Here is a 24,975-nt window from a genome sequence, read left to right as displayed (position 1 = left end):
AGGGAAGCGGGAAAACTGCCCCTCAAGTGCAGTGATATCTACATATCAAGAGCTGGTTTATTCCCATCTGGTTACATAGAGCTGTTAAAATGCTTTTCTTTGCTATATTTACTGATGCAGTATTCTGTCAACAAGATACAAATTAAACAACTGATCATCTTGTTGTTTGTTTTGGTTTTTTTCCAGAGCAACCCATATCTTCCCATAGGAAGCTGCTCCACATTCTAAAAGTAGGAAGGAGCACTATGGCTGAAGTCCATAGGATGAGGAACTCTTGTAGTTCTCTATAGGGTGGGAGGGTGTTGCTGTGACAGGGGATACTCTAAGCCCGTAAAGAGCTCCCAACAGCAGGGTAATGCCTTATCCCTTCACTCTGCGTAGGCTGTGCTAACTTCTGTGGTCACTCCTCAGTGGAGTTCACTGGTATGTGGAAATGATTTGTGTATGTGTTTTATTTTGTAGCCTACTCTCCCCTGACGTTGAATTGGTAAACTTACAGGCTTTTAATGATAAAGTGAAAGATTCATAGAGTGGAGGAGGCATGAATGGGGAATATTATTTCTTTTGATGTTGTGTGCTGCTCATGTGGTTGTAATTGTTCTGAGTGACTATTACATTGTGCCTGGACTTTACCTATGGCAGAAGATGACTAGATAACTGCTTCAGGACCTCTCATTCTGTATGCCTATGAAATGATGATCAATGTCAGAGCAATGTGCACAGCTGTTGGGGGGGGGGGGGGTTGTGTTTGCCCTCTTTTTTAACCTTGAAGTATTAGCATCTCATTAAGATGATGAGTCAAGTAAAAGGCTTTCTATTTGATGAGAATAGATTAATCTCGTAAAAAAATCTCTCTAGATACTGAGCCAAACCTATTGACACCACTGCAAGTTTCTATGATTTAACAGACATCAGATCAAGACCAAAATTATGAATATATTTCAGAGAGAGAGTGGTGACAATCTTCTACTCCTGACCTTTTCTAGAGACTAACTCTGGTGCTGTTTTGAAGTAGAGAGTGACACAATTTCGAGGAGTATGTTCTCATCCAATTTTGTAATGGCAGCTCAGTAACTTTCTTCTTTTTCTCTTTTTGAGGTCATGTTGCACCTTGGTGACCTAATTCTGGCTTAAGGTGTTCTTCTATTCACTAATATTCTTGAAATCATTGTTTAATGAACCCTGAATCAGCCTGGCATTTCACTGAGGGCTGTGCAGGGAAATCAGTTTGTAGGTAGACCTGTATTGTGTGAAAAAATAAGATAATCTTCCTCAAGTTTGGAAGGCTAGGCCTGTAGCAGATGGTTTATAATGCTGTGTAGGATGTGATTGAATAGTTGTCTTCTTTTTTACAGCATATCTGGAGAATCCCTAGTACAGAGTGTTCAAATGCTTACCAAAACTGTTGTTCTACTTCATTTCCTTTTATTTGCTTATTAGCTGTACTGACTCACTGCTCTTGATCTAAGCTATATTTTCTTGCCTATTTAGCCATGGTTTCCAGTGGTTCTTCTAACAGTGTACTTCTGAAATACACTGGGCTTGGGTATACACTGCTTTCAGTGGTGGTGCCATGGCACAGTGAGCCCCAGAGTCTTGGGCTGCTTTTTTGAAGTCTGGAGCAAAGCCCTGGGCAAATGCTCTGGCCGCTGGTTTCGTGTGGCTTCTGCATTGTGCGTGTCAGGCTCCCAAATTCTTCATCTCTGAAAGAAATGTGCTAAAGTACAGGAAGTAGAAGACCATCAGTTACCTATTTTCTTCCTGAATATTTTCTTTTATCTATGCCCTGTGAGGAGAGGCTGAGGGAGCTGGGGTTGCTTAGCCTGGAGAAGAGGAGACTCGGGGGTGACCTTATTGCTCTCTACAACTACCTTAAGGGAGGTTGTAGACAGGTGGATGTTGGTCTCTTCTGCCAGGCAACCAGCACCAGAACAAGAGGACACAGTCTCAGGCTGCGCCAGGGAGGTTTAGGCTGGAGGTTAGGAAGAAGTTCTACACAAAGAGAGTGATTGCCCATTGGAATGTGCTGCCCAGGGAGGTGGTGGAGTCACCATCATTGGAGATGTTCAGGAGGAGACTTGATAGGGTGCTTGGCTGCATGGTTTAGTTGATTAGGTGGGTTGGATTAGTTGATAGGTTGGACACGATGATCTTGAAGGTCTCTTTCAACCTGGTCTATTCTATTCTATCTGAGATAGCCTGCACAGTAACGTCTTTTGTAATGGTTTTGTTTTAAGATAGAGCCTGGTTTTCTATGTCTGTAGAGGGATACAAGGCTGGGGGGGGGGGGTGGGGAGGGGGAGGTGAAATTCTGACTTCCATCTAGACATTAATTTTGCCATTTAACTTAATGGGACCAAGGTTTCTCCCTGAATGTGCCTGATAAAATGAGAAAGTAGCCCAGGAACTTTAAAAGATTAATTTAAAGACCTCATTTCTCTCTGCAACTACCTGAAAGAAAATTGTAGTGAGGTGGGGGTCAATCTCTTCTTCCAAGTAACTAACCATTGGATGAGAGGAAATGGCCTGAAATTGTGCCAAGGGAAGTTTAAGTTAGATGTTAAGAAAAATCTCTCTTCTGAAAAAGTAGTCAGGCATTAGACCAGCCTGCCCAGGGAGGTGGTGGGGTCGTCATCCCTGGAGATGTCCTGAAGTGCCACGTCCACACACTTGAACAAGGTTTAATATCCGTGGTGGTCTTAGGTTGATGGTTGGACTTGATGATCCTAAACTTTTTTTCCCCACTGAAACAATTCTGTGGGGATTCTGTGATTTGCTGTGAATGTATAATTAAGTTTTTTAAAGCTGGAGAGCCACTGGACTGTTGTCTTTTAGTTAGAAAGATATTTTATGTTCTGCAAGAAACAATTATCACTTAGAGGTAACTGAGGTAATTACTTCTAAACATTGAACGTAGCTCTAGGTGATCAATGTATTATTTTCATGTGTGTGGTCTGTCACAGAAATGTCCAGGAAAACAGTTGACTGCCCCTATGGCAACGTAGTCCTTCTGAGGGATGTTAGAATGACCACACTGGGACCTGGAGTTTTATTTATCAACCAAAAAGGTACAGACTGACACTGAAAGCTTTGCCTCACATCTCTGCTTTGGCTCTGGGGTAGGTGGTTAGCATTCTTGAGTTTTCTGATCGCAAAAGGAGAGGTGTGGGAAAAGATGTTTATGCTGGTAATATTCAGAGCTGCTTTTAAAAACAAGTAGCCTGAGTCTGAAGAAAAACCTGAGTCAGAGAAGTCTGAAGGGTGGAAAGTATACTGAAAGAGGAACTCCTGCTTGTTGCTGTTTGTACCTGTCTTCTTATACACGTGAAGCAGCTCATGAAACAGATAGTTCTCACTTAGAATAAAACAACCACAAAGAAATTAAGTTTTATGTTTTCCTTGTGTTTTTTTGATCAACCCTGTTTGTAGAATTCTGAAAAATGGGGAGAAAATTTTATGAGACCTGGCCCCAAAAAGATGCCTTTTTGTTCTGCATCTGACTTGGGATGGTGTTAGCCTGCCTTTGTCAACAGGGCTTGCCAAATTATTCAGACATCAGGGAGGCTTACAAGGCTCAATCTGAAAAATACAGTGTTTTAAAATATGGTGGTAAAAAGGTAGAATTTCTGTGTTGTAAGGATTCCATTCAGTTCCTCAACTAGGAAAAATGTTACGGGGTAGGTAAAAATACTAGAATTCAGGGTATAGGGGCAACACAATCAGAGCAAAAGATTTCTGTAAGTGAAATCTTCACTCATAAGTGAAGGTAAATACGGTGTGGTAGAGCAGAAGCTGCTGGAAAATGACAACAGCATGCTCAGGAAAACTGAAGGCAAAAGGCTGGAGGTACAAGTACGGGCTGCTGCAGGTTTTGTTGTTGCCAAATGCATTAATCCCCACTGGCTTGGAATATTAGCATCAGTGAACCATTTCTTAATTTCATGCTCGTATTAATGCAAACCTCGTGAACTTCAGAGGAACTGTACAGACACAACAGCATTAAATTAATTAAAACCTGGATTTCAAACTGGAAATATTATATTCTAGGACAGTGAATGGCTAAATCTTTAATTCTGAGTTCATAAATGACTATGCTTTGTGAAATGGCTGTAATGTGCTTAGCGCATGTTGTGCATCTGTGGTTCTTTTGAACCTGATTCCTTAATAAAAGGAGGCTGATGCAATCATTCTGTTTCTGCTCTTCTCCCTTCTAATGATTTTTCAACTTCAGTAGCTGTTGTCAGAGGATGTAGGGAGGCAGCTAGTAACGCTAAGGCCCCATTAGAACTCAACCTTGCAAGGGAGGTCAAACAACAGAAAAGGCTTCTTCAAATACATTGTGGGAAGAACTAACACTGTTCCTTCTACTGAGAGGCACACAGGATCTATAGATACCAGAGAATCCCAGCAAATGTGGAGCAACTCCGTACCCAAGAATTCTGCAGGGTATTTGCCTCCTTATTCTGTATTTGAGAGGCATATACGGAAGGGAGGGATCCCAGCAGCATGTAAAGCATTTAAGAACTTTCTCATCAGAGAAGACAAAGATGAATACTATCGAGAGCATGTGATAAAGTTATAGAGTTATGATAAAGTCAAACAGCACTGTGAGGTAGGGCACTAAAAGGCAATGGAAGTGTGCTCTTTGGTCTGAGCTGCGCTTCTCACTCGTGCTGTCCTGCAGCATGACTCTGAAAAGCAGACACTTGGCAAGGATGTGAAAGAAGGGAGAGTACTGAAGTTGCCCACAGCTCTCAGTGTGGCTGTACAGGAAGAAGTGGAGGTTTTGTGGCAAAAGGTGACTGTTTTGAAGCTAAAGGAGTTTTAGGAAAAGAAGAGACAAAAGAGAAAGAGGAGGCGGGGAGAAAAGATTTTTCCCAGCAAGTTTTTGAGTATGCACAGTGTGGCTGTACTGGAAGAAAGAAAACATTACAAATGCTGAGACTTGCAGTCATAAGCTAGGGCAGATGTTTACTTCCCACATGTCACTTAGCTGATCTTAGTACATGTGTCAAATGCAGAAGTGTTGCTTCTCCTCCTTCCCACAAGTGATTTCTCTCTCTTCTCCCAGTCTTACCCTGGGATTCAAGCGCTGCTGACCACTCCCCCTCTACCCGCCCTCCGCCCCCCGCCTGTGGGCCAGTCCCTGAATTGCCTAGCTGTCTTGTGTTAGCAAGAATGCAGAGAAGTAAAGAATTCCTGGGTTAAGATTAACTTCTAGTTATCTTAGAAGTCAAATACAATTAAGTGATGGATTGACAGAAGGGACATTGGCAAGTTCTATACTGAGCAGCGAAACTGCAAGGATCAGGTAACAAGACCAGCCTGGGGTGTTTTGTTGCTCCCTGTCCATTTTAAGAAATACAAGTACACCAGCTGTAGTTTATGGAACAACTGAGCAAATGCTGTCCTCAAAAGGTGCCAGATAAGAGCCAGATGTGCTTTGGCAGCTGTCCTCTTCACCCTGCAGCAATACTGGTAAGTCTTGAAGGCCACAAATGCACAGGGGTGCAGTGAGGTCTGGTGCAGGCACACGAGGCCACACAGCTTTGGAGTCACACCAGAGTGAGATGGTGCCCAGCATGCCAGGCGGGACAGCGGAGCAAGAGTTTTCCACATGTACTGAAGCTGGAGAAGCAACATGCTGCAATGTCCCTCCACAGCTTTCTGTGGTAAAAAGGTTATCTGTCCTTTTGGGTCTTTAATGTCAGGGACACATACCAGAGTGTCCCAGTTTTCTCAAAGCGCAGAGGCTGTGAAAGTGGAACCTAACCATTTTGAGGTCGAGTATTTACATTTCTGTTTTTCCTCATGATGTTTGTATGTGCTTTGGGCCCTTGCCTGAAAGGGTCCAAGCTGTGCACTGAAAGGCAGTAAGTGCAGGTCTAATGACTATGATTGATACTGTCATCAGCAGAACTGCTTGGCTGTACAGAAGGCAAGTAGGGATTCAGTAAACAGTTGGGGGTAGCAGGTGTGCAGGGAGGGAAACAACAGTCTCCTGGTTTGTTTGAACTGTTTTTTTGAGAGAAACCAGATGAAAAGAGTGACTCTGATCTTGGAAGTGAAGAACATGGTCTTTAATGTTTGGTAGTAATTAATGCAGTGACTTGAAGAACATGCCAGTGGAAAAGATAAATGAGCGTATTGCAGTGTTTGGGGAGTCAAACACTGAATATCATGGCTGCCTCCCACACAGTAGTATGAACACTAGTGGAGTGCATCCCTTTGGGCAGGGGAGAGGAAGGAAGACTCCACTTGTTTCTTTTTAAACAAAAATCTCTGATTTCTAACAGCTGTTCTGTAATTTATTAATGGAAGAAATGTTTCTTCTGTTTTTACAAGACGAGATCAGGAGAGTTTAGATTATTCATTATGAGCAATATCAACTAATTCACTTCCTTTGCTTTCTGTGATAGGCACAGTACTGGCTCCCCCCCCCCCCCCGTGTGCTTCTGAAATGGGTAGTTTATTAATCATGCAAAAGCTAAACATTCTGTCCCTTCAAAAAGCAGTACCTGGTCTGTGGAAGAGATGGTAGAAAACAAACTTTCACAAGTGAAGTTGCTATTGACTTCTAGAAATAGCAACATATTGTATGCAGGTGGCAAATGCAACTGGTTTGGTTCCTCACAGCTGGCAGATATTTCATTTTCAGGGATTGGGACCTTCTGCTTCACCTTTGCATGCTTGACTTGTTCAAAGTATTTGTTACTGTCTGCTGGTTGGTCTGGTCATTTGCAACACTTGTGAAAGCTGAACATAAATACTGTCAGCAAGCTCTGACTGTGGCAGAAAATCAGTCATGCTTTTATTTTTTTTGGATGGCATATGAAGGCTGTAGTTTGATAAACCTCATTGGCTTAGTTGTAGGCTTTCTAGTACACAGTGGGTCAAAAAGAGCTGTGCCAGATTATGCAGGGTTTTGAATAAACTCAATGTAGTGGCTTGGTAAATACACTTTATTGGGTTAACTTTGTACTGGCAGGATTTGTGTTGGATCTGACTTGTCTGTTTAAGCAACTATGACTTTGCTGTTTGGACATTGCCCTGATCACTGCACTGGGTATAAATATGCAGCGTGCTCAGAGTTAAGTACCCTGGCTGATTTGGCGGACTCAAGATTCTGCACCAAATTCCTTTCCAGATCGAGTTTGTACTGCTACATAGCCTAAGGTTTTTCTATACTTTTACTCCCTCCCACCCCCCTCCTCCCCACACTAGCTGGTGTATTTGATCATGGAACTGTGGCTTGGCAAAGTGAGAAGTTACTACGTTTGCTCCAGCATGGATTTTGGCTGTGGGAATACCTAATTTTCATTTCTATGCCTTAGTGTGGCCACGTTCTGTGTGACTAGCCCTGCTCTTTCATCACGAAAGAGCAGGACGAGGAGCTTGTTCCCTGGATGAATTGCTCTACTTTTCTAGTCAAAGCAAACATGTAACAGTGTCTTTGTAGCCCCTGGCAGCCCTTGCTCAGTGGTCTTTAGGGAGAAGTGTGTATGGAGCAGTGGCTTAGAGGGCAGGCCAGGAAAGCGTCAGTTGGTTTACGCAGCTTGGCTTGGTATGCCATTTATCGGGTGCAGGGGGCTGAGACTCCTGTTGCCATCCAGGAGCAGCAACCCCTGAAGGTACAGCAGTCACAGTGCAGCTTGTTTACCAGCTGGGGCTTGACTGCTTTGCTGCGAGTTCAGGGCTGTGTGTTCCAGCATTAAGTCCAATTACGTGATCTTCATTTGTGGAGAGGTGAGAGAGTTTTCAGCAAACTTAGTGGGTTGTGAAGTGTAAGTAATGCTTCCTTCCTATTTTTGAAAGTGATATGTACCATCATTGTTTGAAGAATTGAATGAGGCAGGCTTGGAGAGTAGAGTGTTGGGCTCCCATTGCTGAAGTTGCATGGACTGTTTCACTGGTCTTGCTTTGCTTACCCTCAGGGTTTGTAAATCCAATTTCCATTTGATCCTTTTCTTTCTCTTTCAGGACAGTTATTCTGAGTGACGGCCCTTGCACACGCTTCTGAGTGGTTATCATGGGCTTCATTGCCTTTCTGAAGACCCAGTTCATAGTTCACCTCCTCATTGGGTTTGTCTTTGTTGTGAGTGGACTGATCATTAACTTCATTCAACTATGCACACTAGTCCTTTGGCCCATAAACAAGCAGTTTTATCGCCGAGTAAACTGTCGCCTTGCCTATTCACTCTGGAGCCGTGAGTATGCTTAAAGGGGATGTGAGGGCTGGGGGTGTCAAGGGGCATGATTCTATTGTCTTTTTGTTAACTAAAGAAAAAAATACTGCCTACACATGTATATACACACAAATGCGAGACAGAAATGGTAAGGTAGATGTAGACTCTGCCAGAGCAGTTCAAAGCAGCCATCTTTTCTGAAATACTGGCAAAACATACAGAACGTCACGGGTCTGATACATACTGTCACTGCTATTCCAATAAGTGGGAAATAAAGCTTCACCCCACCCCCAACCCTATCTTTACTGATAGGAGTTGCTGGTTCTGTCTCAGTACCACCTTCATCCAGCATCAGAGCCTGTGCTAAGTGATAGCGAAGGGGGAATTCAGAGTCTGCTACAGGTCTTGAGCATATGGACAACATGGACCACTTAATTAGGAGCTCAAGTCGACTGTGTGGTCTGCAGGGAGATGTCAGTCTTAAAGTATCTAGTGTAGGTGCCTCTATAGCTGAAGTGTGTAACAACTTCAGAGTACTCTTACACCCTGCAGTGTCAATCTGTGTTGCCAGTTTCTCCTATGGTGAGCAATTTGTCACTCTTTTCTTCTTCTGCCTGTGGGATGGCTTTGCAATGAGTGCAGCTGCTTTGCTCTTCTCTTTCAGGCCTTTGCAAAACTTCCTCCCCATGGATGGCTTTTTTAATGCTCATAGAGCTTAGCAGGGGATTAGATTTCTGAAATGAACGTTTAGGAGACTCCTTACTCCAAATGTCACCTCCTGTTTCAGCAGTGAATCATCTAATTCGTTTCCATTCTCCATCCCCTCCCAGTATACATGGCCACTTACCTTAGTGCTGGGCTCAGCATCCAACTCCCACTTTGAGTAAATGAGTCACCTAAATGAGTACTTAAATTGCAGCTGAGCAGTCCACTGACAGGCACTCAAATTTCTTAAATCATGGATGTCAAGTGCTATCAACTAAACGTCTCCAAATGCCCACTTCAGTTTCTTTTCAGATTTGTTGTCTTTGTCTTTCCTGTATTTTTTTGTCTTACCTATTGAGAATGTGGCCTAAGCAGCACAGGAGAAAGGAAATCGAGTAGAGAGTGGCAGGCAAACTGTGAGGAGAAGCGGTGTTCTAATGGAAGAACTCATAGTTTGAAGCATCAAAATTGGCTTGGTTGAAGAGGAGAGGAGTGGTGATATGTGGGGTAGTTTCTTTTATTTGCTTGTAAGAATTTCTTACTGTGCTTTGAATAATCCCAAATCTGAACTCATCCTGGAAACTATTGTTGCACTAATAATTTGGCTTTTCTGAGGATGCAAGCTGCTTGTGCCTGTAAGGCTTGTAGGTTCAGACCCTTGATTTCTTACAAGTTAGCAATGTGCATGGAAAAATCACACTTTAAATGCTGTTATATCTTGTATACACTGAAAATAACCTAACCTGTTGTTCAAAAAAGGTTTGGAGAAGCTGAGTAGATAATTGGGTTGTACCTCAGATAACTCCTTGTGTATAGCCTATTACAGATCAAATGATTGAGGAAATGAAACCATGAAAATTAACATAACTGTTACGTGGGATTGCAGAGTGCTGATGGCCTGTAATGGAAGAGCCAACAGAATGTGCACTTCAGTTGTGATTAATAGCGAATTAAGTAAGCTGTGTAAATGCAGCACTTCCAAATGCTGCCATTCATAATGAAATATATTTGGTTATGTGGAAGCCTTTTGGCAATGAACCTGTAGATTAGTGTTCTGCTCCAGATGATACATTTTGTTTGCTCACTCCAAGCTGTTTAGTTTTAAGCTGAAGGTGTTCATGTGAGAGCTGTCTGTAACAGAATCGGCTGTGCCCATCCAGCAGAGGATTGATGTGCAGGGATAGATACACTTGTGATTGTGCATCTGGCTGTGTCCTGCTGAAAACCATGCCCTATTCTTGCTGTATCTCTTCTCAATTACATAAAGCACAGCTTCAGAAAGGGAAGGAGATAGACTCTATCCAGTGTCCATGGTAGACATTCAGGCAGAAAAAGGTCTGTCAGGCTCTGGTCTCAGTTTAAACTTGGTAATAAGTACTTCAAGCTATCCTATATCAGCTCCTTTCAGGTATCTCATACCTACGGAGAGCACAGCATGTTTCCTTTAGCCTGGTGGCAAAAATGATCTCTCAAATGTTAGTATTTTAAATGAGAGGTGCACCACTCCTCCTGTTGGCTTTGCTTCTTAGTGGCTTGCAATACCATAAACCTGCTGGCTGTGGTGTGTGAGAGTCTTGACTGCAGGAGGGAGTTTGTTGTAGCAAGGTGATGTTTGTCCTCTACAGGAAGTACTCTAAGCCAAGATAGTGTCACCATCCCTTCATTCAGAGGGCTGGGCTTGCTGTGGCACTGACAGGATCAGTGCCACACAAAACAGCTGTAACCCACATACCCAAAAAAAAAAGGAAATGAGAGCTGTAACCCACATACCCCAAAAAAGGGAAACGAGCCCACTCCTGGTTATAATTACATCATTTATCAGCACACTTGTAAAGGACAATCTGTTTCCTCACATTAATTCTCCATCTCATCAAACCTCCCTCTCTCAGTATGAACACTGGCAAATCTCTAAGTAAAGCTTCCTCCACTATTTTAGAGTGAATGGTGCACGAATTGCTCTGCAGAAAATAACTCACGCTTGCCTCTGCAGATTTCTCTTTTCTGATCTTGAAGAAGAAACACCCATTCTGTTTTATGCTTTTATAAGAAAATGCAGCAACTCTAGCAAGTGCAGGAGATGTTCCTCCTTACTACATAGATAGCAATGGAAAGGCAAAATTGCTCAGAGTACTACACTGTGTTTGGTACTATTTGGCACTTCATTTTTCTGTAGTGGAGAATGCTCCTTCACGTGCTTGGAAGAGCACAGCTCTCAACTGAGGGCATTCTTGCTGTCCTCTTTCCCCTAATACTAAGTCAGGCTAAACAGATCACATCATTCACTAAGGAAGCAAATCTGGAAAACAGTGATAGAAACCTCTAGTTAGCATATTCTGTCTATCCCCCACTGTACTTCCAGTTGACCAGGCTTACAGTCTCTTGATCAGCAAGTTGCATAACTTTTTTAATACCTCCAGATGAGCAAGTCTTAAAAATGACACAGAAGAATAACTTGGTAGATAAGTTGTAATGTGGACAGGACAAATGAAAAAAAATAGTGCTAGAGAAGCTGTGCATCTTCAGCAGACCAGGACTGTCTTTCAGTGTCATTCACCCAAGTACTGTTTGCCCTTTCTTTGATATGGTGCAAAATTGGACCCACTCTTACTTATCTGTATTAATAGGTTACCCTGTTGTGATCCCACTGATCAGAAACCCTTGTGCAGGAAAGTGCTGCTCAGTTTTGCAAACCAGGGCCTCCCAATGGAAAGTGGAAATAGTGCCTGGCAGAACCTGACGTAAAGAACTAAGGGAGTGACTTCCAGTTGTTTTATCCTGCAAGCTTGTTGTAGTAATGTGGGAAAAGTTGGACATTTTAACTGCCACATTTGTGCAACCAGATTTTGATTGCATTCATATCTCATTGAAATGAGAAAATACCAATGACTACAGTTTGCATGGAAGCAAATCTTCCTACTGGGAGAATGAACTACTCTCATACTTTTTATAGTTGTCCCATGATACAAGCAATGCCTTCCATCTGTGTCATTACACTGAAATGAAAGAAACAGGCTAAACATAGCAACTATGTTCTGTGTGTGCTGAATTTTAGTGGAAGCTGGTGTGGGTTTTTTTTTTTTAAGATATGAAAAGGGTGAAGTGGAAAATGAGAAGAGCAGGTGATAAGGGAAATACTCAGGGTGGAGTAGAAGAGACGCTGGGACATTAAGAAGCTGGAGAAAACAGAGAGGGGAAAAGGCTCACTCTTTCTTTTGCAGTAGAAGAAAGACACAATCTACCATTCCTGCCTTTGGGTATTTTGGTAAATAAGCTCAATTCTCTGGTGCTTCTGACTCTGACCATAATGCAGAATAATTTAGTCCTGTGTTCTAATATTAAAGTCTACTGCCGAAGATCTATGGTACTGTACCCCTTTAAAAGCCTTTTATTGGTCTGTTTACCTCCATAAAGTTTGCTTCATGTTGAGTAGAAGCATTAGGCTGCATCTATTCATAATTTGTGTTCCACCTGGGAGAAACTGTACTCATTTAGTGGAGCAATCCACAGCTCAACTGTGTGTTTTCAGGCACAAAGTTTTTAGTCTTTTATCCAGCGATCATGAAATTTCATGTTCATAATACGATGCCCAACCTTGTCATTGCTAAAAACTTCCTGAATTATCCATAGTGCATGTTTCTAGTGCCCTAGATACTGCTTTAGAGTGGTGATGTCACTTGGTATATACCCATCTGAAGTCATTTAATCTCTACTGGGTTGGGTTTGAAAAGTGACAGTGTTGTTGGGAGTGGGATGAGACTAGGCACCTAGTGAGGCTAGAGATGGAATGCTAAATGGGGCACCCCTAACTCCTCTCTCCATCTTCATAATGTCTGTTAGAGTTGGTAATGCTGCTGGAATGGTGGTCAGGCACGGAGTGCACCTTGTTCTCAGACGAGGCCACAGTGAACACCTTTGGGAAAGAGCACGTCATCATCATCTTGAATCACAACTTTGAAATCGACTTCTTGTGTGGCTGGACTATGACAGAGCGCTTCGGAGTGCTAGGGGTATGTGGGGCCATGAGCTTTCCTTTCATCTGCAGGCTGATACTTTGCATTTAAGTTTCTGGATAACTGTCAACTTTTCATCATCTTGAATGTCTTTGATCTCATTGTGCAAATTGGTAAAGGACATTTTTTGATTGTTGGTTTTTGTTTTTCTTCAAGAGTTCCAAAGTTCTTGCTAAGAGAGAGCTACTGTATGTGCCCCTAATTGGCTGGACATGGTACTTCCTTGAGATTGTTTTCTGCAAAAGGAAATGGGAAGAAGACAGAGATACAGTTATTGAAGGACTAAAACGTTTGGCTGATTATCCTGAATATATGTGGGTAAGTGTTGGGTTTCTCCTCTAGTATCTTCTGCTAGAAGTGAAATGGTGACAAATGTACTCATGTGGCACTGTAGCCCTTTGTATCAGATCAGCTTGCTGCTTTATTTGTCAAGGAAAACCTGTGCTCTGTTTCAGGAAGTCTTTTGGGATCTGCTGGTAAAATGCTCTGTTTTCCTGTTGTTGAGGAAAATCATCTGGGAAACAGTTCAGAAGCTTGCACAGACAACTAGAAGCTGGATGGCAATTTAGAAATCAGGCTTGAGTAATACTTGCTAATTTTGTCTGACCTTATTTTTACCTTTAAAAAACCCCACAACATGTCTGACTACTGAATCCTTAGTAAAAACAGCTACTTAAGCTTTAACCTGTATTTTCTGAAATACGCTAAAAAGGCACATAAACAAACCAAAAAAAGGGTGAGTGCACACAGGAAGTTTTGAGAGGAAATTCTTGTTAATGAGTTCCTTGATCTGTGAAGTTGTAGGTTTCCCAAAAAGTTGCAAAGAGAACATATGGCAGGCTTACATCTGCTTTTGTAGTTACGCTTTTTCTATTCACATTTCAGGGGTGAAACACCAGTGTTCTTCCCATGCAATGTTGGTTAGGTTTTACTGCAGCAACACAGCGGTACAGTCAGACTGTTACCCTTCTTTTTGCTTCGAATACAAATGTTTTGTCAAATTTACTGGTTTGCTTTTATAGCAGGGCAGGTAAGGTACAGTGATTTGGCTCATAAACCAGTTTTAAGAGGCTTTTTGTGCATTTTAAGTGGTTTTTCAATATTACCCAGTACAGCTTACTAGAATGAAGAGTGAAATAGTAGCCTGAACTAGTGGACTGCGAATGTGTCATTTGTGATTTTTCTGTCGTTACAAAGATACAAAACGTAAGAATCTGGAGGATGTGCTTAAAACTTGCTGGAGTGTATGGATATGAATGACATTTAATATAGCCTCCTGATTAGAACTGAAAAAACCCACTAAATTTTAAAAAATCTACCAATTATGAAACTCTCCAGACTGTACTTGGGTTGCAAATCTGTATTTTTAGTGATTCTAAAACTGAGAACCAAGGGCTGGTCTCTAGTGAAAACAACGTGAAAGTATCAATGCAAGACAGCAAGCATTGATTATTTAAATCAAGACTTCCTGCTCCTTAATTTAAATCATGATTAAAATTGACTTGAGTAAATGAATTTCCTAATTCTTGTGCATTCTAAATGCCACAATTAAGGCTGTCTGCTTAGTTTTCCTTCGTAAGGTCTTTCTCATACGTGCACTGCAGCGCAGTCTGTACCTCACTCACAGACTTGGTCAAGATTTCTGCCCTGTGGAACAGAAGAGGGTGAGCATTTGCTATAGAGGAAAGAAATTGCATTGCAGACAGGGGTTGAGATTGTGTTATGTTCTGCACCTTGTGCTGTCCTTGCCGCTTGGTCAGGTTTCTGTAATGAACACACCCTCAAGGGCTAGATAAAGATTGTGGTTCCAGTTCCTGCTGTTCTTTCACTGAGCTTTGGCAGGTGTTAGGCTCTTGTGTTAGGCTTTGCAGTTTTAATGTTCCTTTAACTTGTCTTTTGTGGTGACAGTAGAGGAAATGGTTTCAAGCTGTAGCAGGGGAGGTTCAGGCTGGATATTAGGAAATATTTCTTCGCTGAAAGGGTTATCAAACATTGGAATGGGCTGCCCAGAGCAGTAGTGGAGTGCCCACCAGCTCTGGAGGTGTTTAAGCAGTGTGTGGACCTGGTGCTTAGGGATGTGATTTAGTATTGACCCCTTAATGCTGGGTTGAGGGTTGGACTTGGATGATCTTTGAGGTCCCTTCAAACTGGATATATTCTGTGATTCTACAGAGAAAAAGTGAGCAACCACAGTACTGAGAAGCACCAGATGCATAGTAAAGCATTGGACAAGTCTTCTTTTGAATTGCATCATACTGCTGTGAGAGAGTAGCAGCAGCCTGCCCTTCTTCCCCTCTATTGCTTGCCTGAGATGCAGTGGTTGATGTGTTCAAGTGCAGCAATGTTGCCATTGCTAGTGCAATGGGAATGATGTCTGCCTTTCAAAGAGGTGAAGGAGAAAAAGAAATTCACCCTGGGGCCTTTAGAAGGGCTTTGCTTGTCTGTTCTTCGCTTTGCATTGCTTCTAGTCTCTCTCTCAACTGGATCAGAGGCAACATATGGGCTGGAGGACAGACTGCTGTTTTGTGCTGCTTGAAGTCAGTATGGGAGGCTTTAATTCTTTAAGTTACTCGGGATACCACAGTCAGATCAGTGCCTTAGAAGATTAACATGGTGCAGGTTTTAGGGAGAAACACCATTTTTTATAAACACCAGTGATACAAAGGGGGGAAAAAAATAAATCAAGAAGAGCTTTCAGACAAAGCAGTCTGCCTTCAGGTGAGTCATTCTGGTTGCACAGTACATATTTTAAATAAGGTAGGAAGTGATGAATGTTTTTTCCTAAAGCAGTTGTGTGCTGATATTTGGCTTGCTTTTTCTGATTTGTAGGTCAGTTCAGCAGCAGCCAGCCAAAGCCTTCAGGGATTTCTGAATTTATTTATTTTTAAGTAAATATTTCAGGTATAACCATTAAGACCTTTTGTCACTTTAAATTTACTACCAGTGTTGCTAAGATTAAATATAATTGTAAATGAATTGTGAGGTGGTGCTTATACCTCATACTTGATGACCAAATGAGGTAACTGAAGTGTGAACATGGATGTATGTTTATCTTACACACATTTTCTATTGATCTCAAGATGTCCTTGGTTTTGTCCTTTTGTCTTGTACTAGTTTCTCCTGTATTGTGAAGGAACTCGTTTCACAGAGACCAAGCATCGAATCAGCATGGAGGTAGCTGAATCCAAGGGCTTGCCTAAACTGAAATACCACCTGTTGCCCAGAACCAAAGGTTTCACCACTGCTGTCCAGTGTCTCAGGGGAACAGGTACTGGCAAGCCACCGTGTGTGTTCTTTGCATTAATGATAATGGATTGCTTAGTATAGTCTGTGTAGCACAGCATAGTGTAGTTGATTGTTCATTACATCCGTTACAATTAGTGAGCTGGCAGTAATTAGCATTCAGCTTGTCAACCCTTAATTTGTAAACTGCCACATAACTCTCAGATACCAGTCTTTAAAAAGAATAAACCTTTGGTATGTATCATTGTTGCTTAGTTCATTAAGCTGTCTCGTGTTTTGATAACACACATGCTACCTAGATGGGAATGTCGAGTGGCTGATACAGATAAACACAACGTGTAAACACAAAGGAGTGAATGACTCTGCTACCTGATGTCACTCATGCAAGGCTCACACTAGGCTCTGCTGCTGTTTGATGCAAGGATGCAGGCAGTCTGTGTGTTAGAATTGCTGCTGTAACAGCCATGTTTTCTTTCTTTGCAACAGTTTCAGCAGTGTATGATGTAACACTAAATTTCAGAGGAAACAAGAACCCATCTTTATTAGGAATTCTTTATGGGAAGAAATATGAAGCAGATATGTGTGTAAGGTGAGCAAATAATGATGAAGGTGGGCCCTAAGATGCATGCTTTGGCAAGTTAAAGTGTATTCAGATTTTACAGGGAAATGGCCTTTCCTGTAGCCTCCTTTTCCTTCAGGTTTCTCTGCAAGCTACATAGGCCTTCTGTTTTATCCCCTGCTACAGTTTGTTTTCATGTCATATCCTATGGTATCACCCTTGCAGCAAGTCAGAGAGCACTGGACAGACCTTTTAAGCCTGGATATGACCATGCTGTTGTTCCAGGGCTTCTCTGCTTAGTGCAGTGAGGACACTTGTCTACCTTTTTCCCTCCTTTGCTGGGAACAGAAATCCAACTGTTCTGCCCTCTTCCTCGTCCAACTTCAGTAGCCTCTTGTAGTCAATTGTGTAAAGCTCCTTACTGGGCCAGTTTCTCCCCTTCTCTCACATGGTTTGTTTAGCAGATTAGAAGTTAAATAGTGCTGAAATTCAGACACCATATGAATGAGGTGGGACATTCTACACATTCCTCATTTACTGTTTCAGGCAAGAGAGTGCTGCTAACACCTAACTCCATGCAGCGTGTACACACCAGCATGCACACGCACGTGTTTCTTGCTTTTTCCTTATTGCCTTCTGCTTTAAAGGCATCCTTGGGATCACAAAAATACTGAACCTTTCCTGTTAAATGTCTTCTATTCCCTTTTGTGTTTGGACCAGACAACAGCCTGGTGGTTCTTTCCACAGTTCACTTCTATTTCTCTGGAGACTTCATCCACACTTTGGGAAACATTGCTGCATTCTGACGATAAGGTTGATGTTTGGTTTTAAATAAGGGAGGGAAAAATAAAAGACCAAAAAACCAAACAAGGACTTCACTACTTCCCCACACACTTCTCCCTTCTGGCTTTGGGTCAGTGTATTGCAGATGCATGGCAATGGTTCTATACATTGACCTGTAACGCAAGTAGATGTGTCTTGAAGTGCCCAACAAAGACTTTGTAGGGAATTGCATGTGACATAATTATTCATTGTGTCAAATACAGCAGCAGCAGATTTGTGGAATAAATGCTATCCCAGGGAATGCAGAGTGCTGCAGCCCTGATGGGGAAGGGAAGGATGTGTTCAGTACTGTTCTCAGGTACTGCAACTTTCACTGCGTTTTAGTCTGCAGTTGGAACGAAAACTGCAAAGGTGGTGGAGAGAGAGTGATGGGGTCACTCATTTGCAAGGAGCTTAATTTTTACTCTTTACACTTGCCAGACGTATTCCTGATGAGGAAAATGAGCAGACAACTTATCAGTTAGCAAAACAGGTGGTCAGGCAGTTGCCACCTGTAATTCCCTACTGATGGCAGATGGATGTAGCATTTAGGTAGGTCTGGGGTACACCTGCATAGATGTATATCTATAACATTATACATTGAAGAGCAGCTGCAATTAAATATCCTATGGGTTGCTAGTGGAGATGGAAGTTGGTTTTATTTCTTGGTGAGGTATTGGGATGAAAGAGGAGAAATGTGTTTTTCAGTAGTCATTAGCAGAAGTTCAGGTTCACAAAATTCTGTTGAGGATGATGCTGCCAGATGAAATTACTAATTGTACTCTATTCAAGAAACCAATGACTGTGTTCAGATAGCTTTGATTTCATACATCTTTGTGGACTGAACCAACCTTCTCAGGCTGCTTTTCTACACTTGAAGCTTTTTTTTTTTTTTTGGTTTGGAGCAGAAGCTATGAGAATAAGGAAACTCTTTTTACAGTCTCTGTGGTGGAAATTAAGCATGTCCTTAACATGCCAGCCGAGTTGGCTTAGCTCAGCTCAGAGCAAGGAAGCACGTAAGCTCTTGTTCTCGGTATATGTGTGTGCAGCTACTTGTGCAGTGGTAAGAGGCTTAGCTCTCTGCAGAGGATCCAGCCTTTTTCCGGGCTGGCTCCAGGGAAGATAATCAGCTGAATTACCAAATGTTATTGCTGCGACTACCCTCTAGTGGCGATAGCAGTGCAGCAACAACTTTACCAGAGAGCTTTCTGCAGGTGACTTTTTACTGAGCTTTTACTAAGCATTATTTATCTTAATCGAGCAGCTCCTCCTGACACAACTAATGAAAGTAAATCTGTAAAATCTCATGTGCAATTCGTTTACGGGATCAGAAATTATTGGAATGTATTAGTTCTCAGTGAGGTCAAGTCAGTACCTGGAGCTGGGCATAATGTTCATATGGACCCAGAACTGCATGCATCCATTTGTAGGGCTGGAGAAGCAAGGAGAGAGAAGTTTAGTCACTGTAGAAGATGGTTCTCCTTGGATCTGGTATGAAGTGAATTTTTTAACCACCCTTCCCATTCCTTCCTGAATGGAATTTTCACTAACAAAATGTAACAAATAATTATTCTGGAGTTTGCCTCTTGCTTGTCTTTTCCCAGCTCTGGGTGCCTTAGTCTGAGCTGGTTTTGGTGAAGGAAGAACAGTGTTTGAATGGGAAGTGCTTGTTTCACTAATGTGGTCTGAAGTTCACAGGAGCTTGTACAATTTATTGTCTGAGGAATCTGAGTTTTTAGATGGAGAATTGGGTATAAATTTAAGTCCTAGTTCTTCTTTGCATTTAAGACCTCTGCCATCAGTGACGGTATTATCTGTAGCTTATGCCCTTCATTGAATGGAAGATCTTCCACAGTAGAGGTCTGGAGTCAAATACCTGGATTTTCTAATATTTATTTTTTTAATCTCTGTACTAAACTAGGAGATTTCCTCTGGAAGATATCCCTCAAGATGAAAAGGAAGCTGCAAACTGGCTTCACAAGCTTTACCAGGAAAAGGTAAACAGCTTTGCTTTCTTTTCTCTCTTTTGGGACTTTCACAGGGGTTGTGTATTAGGGCACTGAGTAATGCACACTCTTTCCCTGGATAGTGAGAAGAGATGGAAGTATTACGTGTAATTACACAGCCATCCCTCAAACTGCTGGAAGTAGCAGTATAGAAGAGCCTCTTGGCTGTAGGAGGCTGGCTAGTGAGTAGGTCTCAAATTGCCAGGAAGCACAAAGGGATTCAGAGAGGTGCCTGAATTGTGGAAGACTAATAGCAATCCATGATCTTTTTATATTCTTCATCTCTTGGGTCCCTGTCATACATTTCTAAAAGCTCTGATTTCCTTGTGGGTGTTTTTATGCACTCAAGAAGAGTGATAACTCTGTCACGGCAGCCAGTCCTGGCTCTTAGCTGCAATTCTGCTCTGCTTTCATCTTTCTTACGCTGTCACTTTTCTCCAGCCACCTGGAAATGCAGCAGTGTGTGGCATGGTACAGCGAGTCTCTGGGATCTTCTGCCAGGGACTGATGCAGCTGACCTTCAAACAGCCCAAAGCTTTGCCCTGTGTCTCTTTTTTTTTTCCTTTTTTCCCTAGATGGTTAATTCCTTGGCTGCTGATTTAAATTCTATGGGGAGGAGGAGCAAACTGTAATTAATGTTGCCCAGCATTAGCCTTGCCACCAATGGATGGATCATTGAACTGGAAATGTGTATCTTGTGTTGCTTATCTTTGGGGGGAAACAGAGCACAGAATCTTTAACTATCTTGAGCTTTCTTCTGCTATGATGACTTGTGCTGCAGCATTTTCAATCTTATGCTTAGTCTGTAGGTAGGCACCCTATTGTTCTGGGTTTCATTTTGTTCAGAAGTTGTCTTACAAAAACCATCATCACAGAATCACTGAGGCTGGAAAAGACCTTTAAGATCAACTCCAAATGTAACCCAGTTACCATGACCACTAAGCTGTGTCCTGAAGCACCACATCTGCAGCTTCTTGAACACCTCCAGGGATGGCAATTCCACCACCTCCCTGGGCAGCCTGTTCCAATGCCTCACCACTCTCAATAAAGAAGTTTTTCCTAACATCTAATCTAAACCTTCCCTGGCACAACTCAAACCCATTTCCTCTTCTCTTGTTGCTAGTTACTTGGGAGACGAGGCTAGCACCAGCCTCACTACAACCTTATTTCAGGTAGTTGTAGAGAGCAGTAAGATCTCCCCTTGGCCTTCTCTTCTCCAGACTAAACAACTCCAGCTCCCTCAGCCTCATGCCCTCCAAACTCCTCACCAGCCTCGTTGCTCTTCTCTGGACATGCTCCAGGATCTCAATGTCTTTCCTATACTGTGGCACCCAGAATTCAACACAGTACTCAAGCTGTGGCCTCACCAGGGCAAAGTACAGGGATGCAATCACTTCCCAGTGACATCTTCCCTAGCCTATAAGCCGGTGTATCAAACTAGTTTGTGGGTTAGTTAGTGTAATATAGGATTGGGGAGCTTAAAAAAAAATGCAGATAGAATTCGGGATCATTGAATCCTGCTACCAAGTGAGTGCCATCACGTAATTCCCTTGTGAAGAGGCTCTTAGATGGAAGAATTCCTTCAGAAATTGCCAGGTTGTGGGAACAGGTGTTAAGATGTGTGTTACTGAGGTGGTCTTTCTTTCTTTGGCTCCTGCTTTGTTAAACAGTAAATGCAGAGTTAAGCAGATGCAGCACTGGCCACGCACTTGGTACCATTCCTTGGGCAGACTGCGCTGCTTGGTTTGCAGATGGAGGGTTTGGTGTTCTGTGCTGATATTGGCTGTACCTGTGTTCAACTTTGGTGTTACCAGGGAGGTATTATGTGTATATGTGGGTATTTTACATACTGGGGACATGGTTTAGTGTTGACCCTTCATTGCTGGGTTGAGGGTTGGGCTGAATGATCTTTGAGGTCTCTTCTAGCTGGCTGTATTCTGATTCTATGGTCTTAGGGTGGTAGCACTATGCTGTGGGTGGAATTCTCTTCCCACTCAGAGTATGTCCTGAAGAGGCTGTGTTACTGGCAAGAAATGCTGTGTGCTTCAGTCCTTGATAAGAAAAGTTAAAACAGCTTAAGTGGGGAAAAGAAGAAACAGCCAAACTTCAGCCATCCTTGGAAACCTTGGCTTGGAAACCTTACAGAACGTTCTTGCAAACCAAGGGAAGACTGTGGACATGGCTCTCCTCTGAGTGAGGAGTTTCATGATTGCATCTCTCTGCGGGTTCAGCTCAGGATGTAACTGCTCTGCCGAAGTCTTGGGGTTATCACTGGTTAGCTTGTGCTTTGCCTTCCTTCAGCATTTTTCTGCTGTGCTTTGCTGAATCCTGCTCACCTTTCCAGAATTAAAAACAGGATGAGAAAAGCCTCCAGCAAAGGGGCTTCTGGCCTGGTTGGTAGTGAAGAGGCTGACATGGCTTCAGTTACTAATAGCCGCCAAGATTGCCTTAAGAGGGCCAATATGATAGCCTCAGTGATCAGCTGAAGTGCCCAAATAAATGACAGCAGATGGAAGGGGCTGCAGTGAACTCTTGACTGTTATCTTGCCACAGATACTATCCTTGATGTTATCCTGGACTTCACTAGTGTTGGATTGCTTATTGCAAACATTATGAATGTGTCTTCTCTCTCTTCCAGGATGCTTTGCAAGAGATGTATAATAAAGAAGGCGTATTTCCTGGCCAGCAGTTTAAACCTCCTAGGAGACCATGGACTCTCCTAAACTTTCTTTTTTGGGCTACAGTTCTCCTTTCTCCTCTCTTCACATTTGGCTTTGGAGTTTTTGCAAGTGGATCACCTCTCCTTATCCTTGCATTCCTGGGACTTGTTGGAGCAGGTAATAAAAGCAGAAAAGATCCTAATCCCAAAGTGACAATAACAGAATCCACTACCTCAAATATGTTCTGTGTATTAATTAATATGAATGGGGCCTACAGAAGAGTACTTAGAGCTCACTCAGATCCAGGCAGGCTTGCCTTTGTATCTGAGGCTTGCCTTTATACCTGAAGGAGAAAATACTTGTACTGCACACCCTGTCTGTGAATTAAAAAGACCCAACTGAACAAAAACCAAATAAACAAACCCCAAAGCAAACAAAACACCAACTGAAAATCAGAGAGAGCTCCCAACCCTTCACCCTCAAACAAAAAGCCCTTCTCTACCAGAAAAAAGCAACAAGAGGGGAAGGGATATACTTCAGTGTTCATACTACCTGTCCTGTTAATCAACACAGAAACATTAATTATATATTTGAATCTGGATTGTCCTCCTCTTTCAGTGGCATCTGAGCTGTGATCCATGTGCAGCCTCATCCAGAACACTTGTTGGTCTGTAGTCACTGCAGTCCTGAGGCCCTTGGGTTGGCTCATGCTGGTTCTACTTGTGTGTTTGCATTTAACTTCCCAAATACTTGAGCTGTTTTTAATATGCCTCCCATTTCTCTGTTGTGTTTTAAAGCTTCCTTTGGAGTTCGTAGACTGATAGGAGTGACTGAAATAGAAAAAGGCTCCAGCTACGGCAACCAAGAATTCAAGAAAAAGGAGTAACTGACAGCTGCCGTTCAGCACACATAACCAGACTATGGTATCCGAGTAACTTCAGTCACAAACCAACAACAAACACTTAGAAACTATCTTTTTCTTAATAACTGTTGACTAATAATAATGAATAAAACTTGAGCCAAGAATGAAGAAGTTGGAGGCATCAACTGAAGAGAACGCATCAATTTTTCTGCCTGTTTAAGGATTACTGTAGTCAAACTATGGGAGAAAATCTGGGGGGGGGGGTGGAAGAAGAAACTGATTTTGGTTTTTTTCTTGCTTTGGTGTGGGACTTGGGGGTTGGAGGGAGAAAGAGGGCATTGGCTTATAGCCACATGCATCTTCAGATGACTGAGTATGCTGGTTTCTGTCAAGAGCACTACACTCACTTTTACTACAGGAGCCATTGAATGTTTCCTCTTGCTAAAGCCAACGTAATGTTTGTCGATTTCCAACTTTTTTTATTAATGAGCCAGACAAAAAAAAAAAATGATCTTAAATTGACAGGTGTTCACTGGGGTAGAGTCGTTTTGGAAAGGCCGTGTTGTCATGGCTACAGGAGAAATCCTACTTGTATGTTACACTGATCCTTTTTATTTTCAGGCAAGGTCTTAAAAGCTCTGTAATGCGAGAGAATGGAGGAGAGAGGAATTTGGAAGCAGTGTGTTACTGATCAGCACGTCCCATAGAACAGTTCCACTAGTATTAAAACAGTATGAAATTCTCTTATCTGCTGCTAACTGCTCAAGTCTAATTTCAAAACATTATTTCAGTCTTGAGTGTTTGCCCTGTTACACGTCATACAGGTATGACAATTTTAAATCTGTCTGGGCTTGTTCTGTTTTCTGAATTGATGGTGTCCCAGGGATTCAGAGTTGTTCAAAGAAGGCAATCTGCTCTGTTGGTCCGAACGTGTTCTCCTCCTATTTCTGTTTGCATCTCTCATCACCAAAGTCCAGTTCAGCCAGCCTCTCTCAGTAGCAGCAGAAATCAGCACAATGGTTTTCAAAATGTCTTCTTTCACAAAAACTTGAAATGGAGAGGTCTGTAGCAATCAGATTTCACACACTGGCATCTCTTGAACTTTTAATGAGAGTTTTAAAGAGAAGGGGCCAGGCTCTCATCCTGCGTGCTGTAATGATAAGGGTGTGCTGCACATTCTACTTGGTCGTGCTTTAGATGTTACTGTGAAGTATATTTGAAGGTGAGCTGTGCTGTTGAGCATTAGAAAGACTATGGGGCCTCTTCAGGGATTTTCAGTATCTTTAGTTTTGCTTGTTCACCTTTGGGTTTTTTCATTGAAAATTAGAGATCAGAATCATGACTGTACATGTCTCTCTTGTTTTGGTTGGGTGGGTGGGGGGTTGGGAGGTTTGGGGGTTTTCTCCTTTTCTTCTTCTTTTACACAAACGCACATTGGAAGATTTTTGTAGATTGATGGACAAATGTTTGCAAACAGACAGACACTGCCTGTATGTCCAAGTCTGAAGGCCACAGTCTGCGTTTGGTTACACTCAGAAGCTGGTGACTTGGGTTGCGGCACTACAGCTGAGGGCAGGAGCTTGACCCTTGGGACCTGTATTTTTAACCCAGCTGCCACTAGAATATTTGTCTCATTTTTGTAAGGAGCAGATCTTATCAAAGCACTGGTCATTGTTTTCATCTTTGCTCTAGTAACCAAGATAAGAGAGTAATAATTTACCATCTTTCCATATTTACTCTAACTGTTGGAATGTAACCTCTTCTCCCACAGATTTTTCTGTTTTCAAACACTGGAAGAGCAATTTTGTAACCTAGAAACAGATTTTACTCGGGGTCATTAATCACTGTTCTGTCATGCACTTGATTTTTATTTGTGGTCTTTTCAACAAGAGGATTTGAAGGATGACCTATGTTGTCTTGTC

At 42.3% G+C, this 24,975-nt stretch overlaps 1 protein-coding gene across 2 annotated transcripts in view; it reads left to right on the top strand.

The window, feature by feature from the left end:
* The window catches only part of AGPAT3 (1-acylglycerol-3-phosphate O-acyltransferase 3), a 95,770-nt gene extending 71,783 nt beyond the window's left edge, over positions 1-23,987 (top strand). For both annotated transcript variants that reach the window (XM_054165864.1, XM_054165863.1), the window contains 8 exons: positions 7,981-8,207; positions 12,729-12,898; positions 13,058-13,219; positions 16,016-16,169; positions 16,631-16,733; positions 19,447-19,522; positions 22,170-22,368; positions 22,989-23,987. In XM_054165864.1, coding sequence (XP_054021839.1) covers positions 8,030-8,207; positions 12,729-12,898; positions 13,058-13,219; positions 16,016-16,169; positions 16,631-16,733; positions 19,447-19,522; positions 22,170-22,368; positions 22,989-23,077 — 1,131 coding nt within the window. In that variant the 5' untranslated portion in view covers positions 7,981-8,029 and the 3' untranslated portion in view covers positions 23,078-23,987. The remainder of the gene's footprint in view (positions 1-7,980; positions 8,208-12,728; positions 12,899-13,057; positions 13,220-16,015; positions 16,170-16,630; positions 16,734-19,446; positions 19,523-22,169; positions 22,369-22,988) is intronic.
* The last annotated feature ends 988 nt before the right edge of the window (positions 23,988-24,975 follow it).

The sequence above is a fragment of the Dryobates pubescens genome, chromosome 12 (genome assembly GCF_014839835.1).
Source record: "Dryobates pubescens isolate bDryPub1 chromosome 12, bDryPub1.pri, whole genome shotgun sequence".
Taxonomy (NCBI): Eukaryota; Metazoa; Chordata; class Aves; order Piciformes; family Picidae; genus Dryobates; species Dryobates pubescens.
This window is presented reverse-complemented; position numbering and strand designations above follow the sequence as displayed.